The sequence below is a fragment of the Frankliniella occidentalis genome, unplaced genomic scaffold (assembly GCF_000697945.3).
Source record: "Frankliniella occidentalis isolate FOCC.00 unplaced genomic scaffold, Focc_3.1 Scaffold559, whole genome shotgun sequence".
Taxonomy (NCBI): domain Eukaryota; kingdom Metazoa; phylum Arthropoda; class Insecta; order Thysanoptera; family Thripidae; genus Frankliniella; species Frankliniella occidentalis.
Window position 1 is genome coordinate 12,223 of NW_026267675.1, and position 10,124 is coordinate 22,346.

General features: G+C 38.6%; 2 protein-coding genes across 6 annotated transcripts; one reads left to right on the forward strand and one right to left on the reverse strand.

Annotated features, from left to right (window-relative positions):
• The first annotated feature begins 490 nt into the window (after positions 1-490).
• On the forward strand, positions 491-6,406 carry LOC113214811 (vacuolar protein sorting-associated protein 11 homolog). Its single transcript, XM_026434297.2, has 22 exons — positions 491-677; positions 827-895; positions 1,009-1,182; positions 1,276-1,474; positions 1,555-1,724; positions 1,806-1,895; positions 1,982-2,136; positions 2,220-2,471; positions 2,624-2,780; positions 2,860-3,006; positions 3,096-3,284; positions 3,364-3,486; positions 3,592-3,708; positions 3,808-4,046; positions 4,129-4,301; positions 4,404-4,605; positions 4,716-4,811; positions 4,905-4,992; positions 5,072-5,216; positions 5,298-5,387; positions 5,472-5,546; positions 5,627-6,406. The coding sequence occupies exons 1-22, from the start codon at positions 663-665 to the stop codon at positions 6,055-6,057; spliced, it is 3,396 nt and encodes a 1,131-aa protein (XP_026290082.1). The 5' UTR covers positions 491-662; the 3' UTR covers positions 6,058-6,406.
• On the reverse strand, positions 6,317-9,611 carry LOC113214812 (fatty-acid amide hydrolase 2). 5 transcript variants are annotated; one of them, XM_026434298.2, is made up of 9 exons: positions 9,455-9,611; positions 8,542-8,760; positions 8,224-8,443; positions 7,826-8,155; positions 7,596-7,750; positions 7,367-7,507; positions 7,040-7,294; positions 6,777-6,959; positions 6,317-6,673 (listed from the first exon to the last, which is right to left on the reverse strand). In XM_026434298.2, the coding sequence occupies exons 1-9, from the start codon at positions 9,488-9,490 to the stop codon at positions 6,569-6,571; spliced, it is 1,644 nt and encodes a 547-aa protein (XP_026290083.1). In that variant the 5' UTR covers positions 9,491-9,611; the 3' UTR covers positions 6,317-6,568. The 5 variants fall into 5 exon arrangements, with proteins under 5 accessions (XP_026290083.1, XP_026290085.1, XP_026290084.1 ...); XM_026434300.2 differs by lacking the exon at positions 9,455-9,611 and adding an exon at positions 9,288-9,425; XM_026434299.2 differs by lacking the exon at positions 9,455-9,611 and adding an exon at positions 9,140-9,283.
• Between the last annotated feature and the right edge of the window lie 513 nt (positions 9,612-10,124).

Sequence of the window (10,124 nt, forward strand, 5' to 3'; positions counted from 1 at the left end):
GGGGGGGAGAGAAGAGGGGAGGGTCGGGGAAGTTCACAACAAAGAATACAGTGTGTCTTGTGCCAGACCAGAGAGAGGGACGGAAACAAGGCTATACGAGGAGAAACGTCGTAGGTTTAGGTTACTCATGTGTTACAGGTACTGAATAAACCATCCCTACTAACGATTTTTTTAGTTTGCCCTACGCCGCAGCCGCAACCCTACCCCTACTCTTTACCATGGAATGGGGGGCGTATCTCATGGATCTCATGACTTCCCTGCGTGTTTTTTTTTCCTGAATCCTAACCTCAACATGAACCACATTTCAAGGTCCAACAAAAGAAGAGGAATATGACACGTGAACTCCAGCGCACATTTTATGTCAGAAAACTAAGACTTTAAGTGCAGCCTGCTTAGATTATTCGAAAACTTCTGAAAACGAGATCATAATGCCTTAAGTAGGGTGCGGTGCAATGGAAGGATGCTGTCTTCTGCTCGTGTAAACAAATACAAAAAGAGGGGGAGGGGGCAGTGGAGGTGGGAGTGGGAGTGGGAGAGGCGAGTTGTGAATTATCACATCACTCCCTTGAATCAATCGTGGTTTGGAAGGAAGACGATGTTATTTTTCGGATAGACCGGCTAGTTCAGACATTTCATTCCTCTTCCGATAACTGGAGGAAACAATGACGTTTTTGGAGGTAGGAAAACCTGAACTGAAAGGGGCTGATTTGTGACGTCTGCTTTCCTAACCTCTCGAAACGTCAAATTTTTGTGAGAAGAACGTGTATAACTTAGTATCTCTGTGTTTTATGTAGCTTTTTTTGTTTTTCTGCATTACTTGTTTCAGTGGAGACGTTTCAACTTTTTCCAAGTGGAGAGGGATGTGGATTCAGGGAAGGTCAGGGAGAGTCTGAAGGTGGGTTTTGTGATTCTTCAACCTGTTCTTCATAAGTTAAATTTACATTGTTCTCCTTTTTCTCGTAGTCTCTATTTGAAACGGTTCATAAATTACATTTAAAATCATTTCAGGACAAGAAAATTCTAACTTCCAGTAGTGGAAATGGTAACTTAGTTTTCGGAGATTCCGAAGGAAGTATCCACCTAGTGACAAGAGGGTTTAATGTCACAACAATAAATGCATTTGAGTTACGAGTATGTTTAGTGCAGATGATGCAACATTCTCCCCTCATAGTTGCTATAGGCGTGAGTATAACTTGATGTAATCTTGAAGTTTTCTAAATGACGATTGATATTTTCAAGCACACTGTCACTTTTTCTGATTTCCTTCAATTAAAGGAGGATGAGCCAGGAATAAATCCATTGATAAAAGTATGGAATTTAGAAAAATTAGATAAACAAGGGTTGCCAATGTGTGTACGCATATCTCGGACTATTCCAAATAATCGCCCCACCCCTGTATCCACAATATGTGTACATGAAAATCTGAATTTGATGGCTGTTGGTTTCACTGACGGCTCAATTCTACTTTATAGAGGTTTGACTTTGACCAATTTATTTAAGGCTCCATCTTTATCACATGTTATGGTAATCCATTGTTTTCATGGTTCGATGCAGGGGATATTGCCAGAGATCGATTATCAAAACATAAAGTGCTCCGAGATGGAGGAATGCTGCCTGTGACAGGATTAGCATTTAGGTCAACAGCTAAACAAACTTTTCTTTTTGTTGCAACTGTATCAAGTGTGTTTTCATATAATATCACAACAAAGGATAAGGAAGAAAAGGTGATCCCATACTTGTTAATACCAATACAAACATATTCACTTTACTCCTCTTAATAAATGTGTATCACATTTTTATTACAGATTGATCTTGATAAGGAAGGATGTGAGAGAAATTGTTCAACCTCAACCGAATCAACGCATGATGGGCAGTTCATGATTGGACGAGAAGATGTCGGTCTTACAATTATACTCCTACTTGCTACTATTTTTGTATTGCCAGAAATAGCACTGCTAAGATGACTTGTTTTGTATTTCAGGCTGTGTACTGTTACACTGCTGATGGAAGAGGTCCCTGTTATGCTTTCAAAGGAATAAAAGTAATGTTAGAGTGGTATCGCAATTATCTGGTTATTGTGACAAAAGAGAATAAATCAGTAACGAGAGCCAGCACTGCTACTTCCCCAACAACTCCGTAAGATTTTGTTTGTGTAACCTATGGCTTCATCACTTGGCTATTTCATTTAATGACATGCAATTGCAATTTTAATGTTGCAGGGATACTCCAGGTGGAATGATAGGAAGTAAATCAGGTTCTGAAACCCACATGGTAACGGTGTTAGACATTCAGAACAAATTCATTGTCCTTCAAACGCCTATGCAAGATGTAATCTCTGTATTATCTGAGTGGGGTTCACTTTATGTTTTGAGCGGTCAATCTGATCCTTGTTTATTCCACTTTCAAGAAAAAGATTTGCAGTCAAAGCTGGGGCTATTATTCAAGAAGAATTTGTATGATGTGGCAATAAGGCATGTTTTTGCACCCTTTTTACTAGCTTTAGAAAGTGCTTAAGAATGCTATCGTTTGCACTCTTATTTTCTTTACTGAGTAATCATCTGTTGTTTTAAAAACATAATCCCTGAACCATTTGCTTTTTTTATTTTTTTACCTCTTACTATAGGATAGCTAAAAGCAATCAATATGATGCTGATGGCCTAACTGATATATTTCGTGAGTATGGGGATCACCTTTATGCTAACAAAGGAGACCATGCAGGTGCCATTGAACAGTATATAAAAACAATTGGAAGACTTGAGCCTTCCTATGTTATTCGAAAGGTGATAGAAATTGTGGTGGAACTGCTTCAACCAAGTATCTGTCTTTTGTTAATAAGGCATAATATTTGTGTTCTTCCAGTTTTTGGACTCACAGCACATTGAGAACTTGACCACTTATCTGCAAGAATTGCACAAACATGGCCATGCTACCGAAGACCATACAACATTGCTTTTGAATTGTTATACAAAACTTGATAAAACAGATAAATTGAAAGAATTTATCATGGTACAGACTATTCTATTTTTATATTTAGTGTTATTTCAAAATTGAGTTTCTTTGTTCAAACTTCTGTCATTTTTTATTTTTTTGAACAGACCAAAGATCGAGAAGTTGATTTTGATGTTGAGATTGCTATTAAAGTTTGTCGTCAAGCATCAACTGAAGATGCCTTGCTACTTGCTCAGAAACATAAAATGCATGACTGGTACCTTAAAATTCAAATTGAAGACCAAGGTGATTGTAAACAAGCTCTTGATTACATTGGCAAGTTGGATTTTAGCGAGGTAACATTCTTTTTATAACAACATTGTCAGTTCATGTCAATATCCTTTTTTTAGTCTTACTAAACCTTTTAATTTTTAGGCTGAAACTAACATGAAAAAGTATGGGTGCATACTTCTTCAGAATTGTCCTAATGAAGCCACTCAATTGCTGAAAAGATTGTGTACAGACTACAGACCAAGTAACAAACCTCTTGTAGATAATGTATGTGTTAGCAACTTATAGCAGTTTTTCATGAACAAAAATTGGAAGAGGTGGGGCAGTCTTTTTTTGATCCACACACTACTAATCAATCTTATTCCCCCCTAGAATATGCTGCAGGGAAACATAAACCCACTTGTTGACCGTGCCAATCCAGCAGATTTTATCCATCTCTTCACTGAATGCCCTAAGCATTTGGAAGAATTTTTGGAGTATTTGCTACAGGTGACTACATAGTCAAATTATACAAGGCTACAGCCTTGCTATTCTTGATAAATTATTTGCTATTTTACCAACTTTGATGATTTTATTTAATCAAAACAGGAACATACAGAATGGAATCCTTTACTTTACAATACACTCTTAGAGCACTACCTCAATTCTTGGGGAACTCTTGCTTCAGCAGGAACAGTTGAAACATCTCGGCGGCTACACTATGAACAGAATATCATGAGACTTCTCCAAAATCCTGACTCCCGTTATGATAAAGATCAGGTTTTGATACTCTGTCAAGCAAACAATTTCCGTCCCGGAGTTCTCCATCTCTTAGAAGAAAATCATTTGTAAGTGCCACTCATTTTTTGGTTGAACCCTACAGTAATCCAATCCAGAGTGATGACAGTCCATCGCATTCCCTATTGATAGATATCAGCAAATTCTACAATACCACATGATACAACGTGACTACAAGGAAGTTCTTAGCACCTGTCAACGGTTTGGCAAACAAGATCATAATTTATGGGTTCAGGCGTTGTGGTACTGCGCTCGGGACTCGCACACTCCAGCTGATCTATTAGAAGAAATTCTTCTAGTCATTGGTAATAATATCTTCCTTTCAAAAAAAAGGTCTGCTGTGGCATTTTGTTTCTGGGAATTCTTCCTCACAATTTGTTTTAAATTATTTTCTTTTTGTTTTATAGAGAAAGACAAATCATTGCCTCCTTTGCTTGTGTTGGATGCCCTGTGCACCTCTTCTGATGTAACTCTAGCCAATGTGCGCAGTTATTTGTTGAATGTACTAACCGCAGAAAGTAAGTTAGCTCGGAGGGAGCAGGAACTAGTGCAAAAGTATCACGAAGAGAGTGATCGTATTCGCCAACAAATTCGAAATATTCAAACGAAGTAAGCATCTGAATATTTGAAGTACTGAACTGATATTTTTGTAAAGATAGGTTTTCTTAAAAATTTATATAACTTTTTTGTGAATGCTAAAACATATAAAAATTTGTTAGGTCGATGATTTTTCAAGTATCACGCTGTAGTGCCTGCAATCAACCTCTTGAGCTACCTTCAATCCACTTCTTGTGCCAGCATTCTTATCACCAGCAGTCAGTATTCTGTAGCTGTGATGCAAATGGTGTATGTTTATTTTAAATACAGTAACATTGTCAAGCCTAACAATATTATATTTTGAGTTACAGTTGCTTTCATAGCTTCTCCGAGAATGAAAATGAGTGCCCCTCATGTCTTCCTAACAACAAAAAGATTTTGGACGTAATTAAAGCACGTGTGAGTATTACTGCATTCCACTGTAAAAAAGCTTTTGATGGAATATCTAATCTGACCTATCTATTCTTTTGGTGTAAAGGAGCAAACCAGAGATCTGCATGAAACCTTCCATGACCAGCTTAATAAAGCTGAAGATGGCTTTTCCCTTGTTGCTGACTATTTTGGAAGAGGTGTCTTCAATAAGCTGACTGTTGTCACAGACACCCCTATCCCAATGCTTCAAAGTAAGTAGTTGAATATTTAAAAATTTAAAGGGTGTCTAGGTTTTTTTCAATTAGGAATCAAAATTTATATTTTGTCAACAGAATCTACTCTCAGTGATAAGACCAACTCATCCACTGGAGCAGGGGCGGAGGCCCGTTTGAGAATTGCTGAGCAACCCTCCTCCTTTAGAGGTAATTATTAAGCTACTTGCATATGACTGTGTGATTCTCTTTTTAACTGCAGAAGACTCCAATTTTTCTTTTTGAAATTTGTAGGACAAGTTGGAATGCACAATCAACCTCAGTCTAACTTTCCAGCTACATCAGCCACTTCTCGGACTGCACATATAAGTAAGTAGATTTTAAAAATTTATTCTCAGGGTTCCATTTTATTTCTTCGACAAAGCTTATAATTTTTCCTGTATTTATAGGCCCATCTCAAGTCCAAACAGATTTTGCTGCTTTGTCAGTAGGATCTCAAAATAGTTCCCCTAAATTCAGTCCATACACTCCTAAATTGTATGAGACTCGTCAAGAGGCAAGTGGAAGTTCAGTTAGTACGAAGGGAAAACTTGTTCCTCCTATTTCAAGAGTAGTACAACCTAAAATTAATCCTGTCTCAGTACAGACGGAACAAACATCTAAAAATCCATTTGAGGATGAGGATGATGACAGTACAAACCCCTTCTCTGATGCAGTTGAGTCCACTACTAATAGTGCTGTAGGGCAAAGTAAGTCCAAGCCTGAGAGTGCTGCTTACTCAACCAATCCATTTGGTGAAGAAGAGGATGATGATCCAACCAATCCATTTGATGAGCCTGATGATTATGATAAAGAAAAAAATCCTTTTGGCTGTTCATAATTTAAGGTTCACCATCTTGTAGAAACGTAAAGAGGTTTATATTTTGTGATACTTGTAGTCACTACCTTAGTGAATTGTTGAATAGATTCAAGATATGTAGCCAGCAGTAGGTATCTTTTAATAACACTTTTTTATAAACAAAAGTTTGTGATAAATATGAGTAGTAACTATATTCTTGGACATGAGTGCTTTAAGAAGTTGATACTTTTCCAATTGTTCATTAAAAGAAGGGTTTAAATTTTGAATGAAATGCTGTACGTATTTTGCATATAGTATGTTATTGTATATAATTTTTTATTTCCGTAGAAAATGAGAACTATAGTAATAAAAGATAAGATAACTCATTGTATACATTTCTACTTATTTCATTGTTTAAAAGATCCTCCTTAAAATCTAACTGTAATTGTGTATCTGTAAAAGTAAAAGATTAAGTACTAAGGAAGACATAACTGAGGGTGATTTTGATAAGGCACTGTACAGGCAGTGGCTTCTTCCTTTGAAAATACTGTTATCACTGTTTTTTTACAGGGCAAGGGGCTACCCATCCTCCAAATGCTTTCTCTAGTTCACGTGCCACTGCCAGGCACAGATGATCTTGGAAAGGTGCAGCTACAACCTGAAAAAAATGCATGAGCATGCATCAGCAAAAACAGCAAAATAACTCCAATGAAAAATATGACTTTAAAAACATATCAATTTTATTTGAACACAAAAGTTACCTGAATACCAAGTGGAAGACCCTCTTTGCTTAGTCCAAGAGGAACTTGAGTGACAGGGAACTTGAGAACATTGAAAATTGCCCAATAACCAAAATTGTAAGGTCTCAAAAATGATGTGTAGTGGTAGCTGGCAGGGAACGGATGACTGGGAAACAAAAGAACTCCATTGCGGCCCAGTTTTTCCTAAAAAAAAAAATTTAAAAAAATGGAGTTATAAGGTTTTTCTCAACGAAGTGTGTGCGATAGCTTGATTGTTGATCTACCATGAGCTCGTCTTGGAGACGGGCTTTTGTACTTTCTGCCCATTCAGAATTTTCTGCAGGAAAGATTGCAGTATCTAGTAATTTTAGTAAAGCAGGCAAGGTATGAGTACTCTGACCCAACAACATTCGAGGGAGTTCTTGCCAAACATTGACTTCACTTTGACGATTCGTAATATCTCTTGCAAAGTTGCCACCTTCTTTGGTCATCCAGTATCGCCATATTCGGAAACAGCTTTTGAATCCTGACAAATCTAACTGTAATAACAGAATTTAATAATTGATAAACATATCTGTTAAATAATTCTGTAAATGAGAGCCACATTTTACCTTCTCAACAGGATATGTGCTGATAGTTTCAAGGTGATGAACAGCCTTTGCCATGATCTGTTTGGTCTCCCAAGTAACACTGCTTGCTCGCATATCACCAGATTCTTCCGCATACAGAATGTGTAGTTCTTTCAAATTGACCTGTAAGGATTCACATAAAACAGGTTTTTAAAACATTTTTCATAACAGAATACTTTTTACCTTAGTAGAAAGATGCAACTGGATTTACCTTTGAATCTAGCTGAATTTGACCAATTTTATTACCAACCATAACACGAAGGAATGGCTCTAAGTCTTCAGAAAACTTCGACATAGGCCCACAGCACACCATAGAATCGACCTCCAGGCCTGTGCGGAATGAGATTCCCTTGATAGATGTCAACCCTACACACAAGAGAGATTTAACAATGAGAACAAATTCTTTTATATGATTAATGAAAGTTACAACTATAGGTCAACCTGTTGTTGGCTTGTGCCCGTAAACTCCACAGTAAAAGGCCGGCATACGAATGGATCCTCCAATATCGGTTCCTATTCCTATGGGAGATCCACAGGATGCAATGATAGCAGCTTCACCCCCTGATGATCCTCCAACAGTGCGGGTAGTATTGTATGGATTACATGTTTGTCCATAAACATTACATCTAGTTTCACACCACAAATTCAACTCCGGAACATTGGAAATAGCTATCAAGATTCCTCCTGCTTCTTTCATTAGCTTAATCACATCAGCATCATCCTCTGCTTTTAGACCTTTACGAGCAACCATTCCCATAGAGAAATTCATTCCTGGGAAAGAAAATTTGAATCAATGTAATAGAATGTTGCAAAATCTATCAAAGTTTTAAGGAGAGTACCTTTACAGCTTGTGCTTTCTTTGGTAGTGAAAGGGACACCTAAAAATGGTTTAGTTTGTTCAGCTTCTTTCTCTGAAATGGCCCCGGAGTCTAGAAGTTTGTCAACATTTTCTGCATCTTTAATGGATTCTTCAAATCGATTATCAACAACAGCATTTAGAATTCCATTCACTTCTTGTATTCTTTCAATAAATGCTTTCACAACTACAACTGAGGTAAGCTGTAAAAAAAATTAAATAGAGTAGAATTAATTTATAATTGACCTAAGACCAGTTGGACAACTTACTGATGAGATTAATTAAAACCACAATTACTTACTTCTCGCTTCCGAATGGCTGCTGCTAGAGACGAAGCACTTTTCAACAGGATTGGGTTTTTAATTTCAGGAATTCTCTGTTTTTGTGAATCATCATAGATAAGGCTGAACACGAAATTTATTACTTTGTCTAATAAATCATGTATCACAACCCACACAGCAGCCAGAACAAACATTGCCATTCTTTTGAATGTTCGTAAAAGACGGGAGCCGCCTTTTTTCTGAAGAAGCATAAAAAAAGATTTAATAGAAACATAGACATGTGAAATGTTCCGTTTCAAGAAAGAAAAAGACAAGAGTTATTGTATAAAGCGTCGAACTGAGTTTATTGACCTGTAACTAACATTTATTTTTTTTGCAAAATATCAAACAATCTTATAAATTAAATAATAAACTAACATTGAGTAAATCAAAAGTCAGCAAGTATCATATGTTGCAACCCATAGTAAATGACTATGGGATTGCCGTTTGAACCAAACATGCCAAAGAAGTTGTACAAACAGCACTGAACAGAGTTTATTGACCCCAGCAGAACAGCGTATTCAAGTATGTTGATCAGTCGAAATTAAACTAAGGAAGAACATTCAGTAATCAACTAACTTTGAGAGAAAAAAACTTAAAAAGTATCAAAAATATATTGTAGCAAACGTAGACGGTGATAAATAAAGAGATCGGCGAAAGATGTTCTTGCCGTCTCGATTTATATACGAACGTCAACTGGCAGTGACCAGGTAAAAGGACAGCCTACCTCCGCGACTGCACTTCGGCTCCGCCAGAAGTCAGAAAGGTCTTATCATCGGCACGGTGAGTCAGCTGATACACACAACTAAACTCCTCAGCCATAAAAGAACCCGAAGCCTCCTGGGCCGGCTTAAACTTTTTCGATATACTTCGGATTAATGTGATAATACTTACAGCGACGGCATTCCTGGTCTTGGAGGACGAAGACATCACAGGGAGTTATGCAGCTACTGCACCAGGAGATCCCCCATGGACTGGAGAAATTGCGGTAATCCTCCAAAACCTTCCAGTCTGATGCTGGTGCCTTCCCCTTCTCCGCCAGCTGGCATTACCCCCCTCCCCCGCCTGCCCCCCTTCTTTCGTTGGCGCGCCGGCCCCCTCCCTTCCCTCCCCCTTCTCTTCATCAGGTGTTTCCGAGTCGCCTTTCGAGCATTCTCATTCTCCATGGCACGTGAAGGCGCGACTCGTGGAAGGTGGTGGAGGGGAAGTCTCAAGACAGACCTGGTGGTGAAGCAGCCGAAGCCGCTGCCGGTTGCTTGCGGGCTCCGGCTGTGCCCCTATCGCAAGGAGTAAACTTGACAAAGAGATACGTAAACCGGGTAAAACACCATAGAAAACACATGCGCTGTCATGCTGGATTTTTTTGCCTCCAGGACAGCACTTTTGTTTCCCTCCTGGCGCCTCGCGGCGTTGATTCCTGTCGCAGCCAGCGCACTGCGATCCTGACTACAAGCGGTTTGATATTTGTGTTCGGTTGGCTGTCGCACTGCTGTCGCACGAGCACGAGACGGCGGCGTGTGACAAGGCCGGCCGCCCCGAGGGGAGATGCTAGGGGGCCCAAAGG

What these genes read in the sequence shown, in the direction of transcription:
- LOC113214812 (XM_026434298.2), bottom strand. Translation starts at nt 9,490, where the DNA reads ATGTCTTCGTCCTCCAAGACCAGGAATGCCGTCGCT. An exon ending in CAGCCATTCGGAAGCGAGAA is followed by an intron (nt 8,444 to 8,541) that starts GTAAGTAATTGT and finishes TTTTTTTTACAG; the next exon opens with CTTACCTCAGTTGTAGTTGT. An exon ending in GTCTTCCACTTGGTATTCAG is followed by an intron (nt 6,674 to 6,776) that starts GTAACTTTTGTG and finishes CATTTTTTTCAG; the next exon opens with GTTGTAGCTGCACCTTTCCA.
- LOC113214811 (XM_026434297.2), top strand. An exon ending in CAGCATTCTTATCACCAGCA is followed by an intron (nt 4,812 to 4,904) that starts GTCAGTATTCTG and finishes TTTGAGTTACAG; the next exon opens with TTGCTTTCATAGCTTCTCCG. An exon ending in TTCTCGGACTGCACATATAA is followed by an intron (nt 5,547 to 5,626) that starts GTAAGTAGATTT and finishes CTGTATTTATAG; the next exon opens with GCCCATCTCAAGTCCAAACA.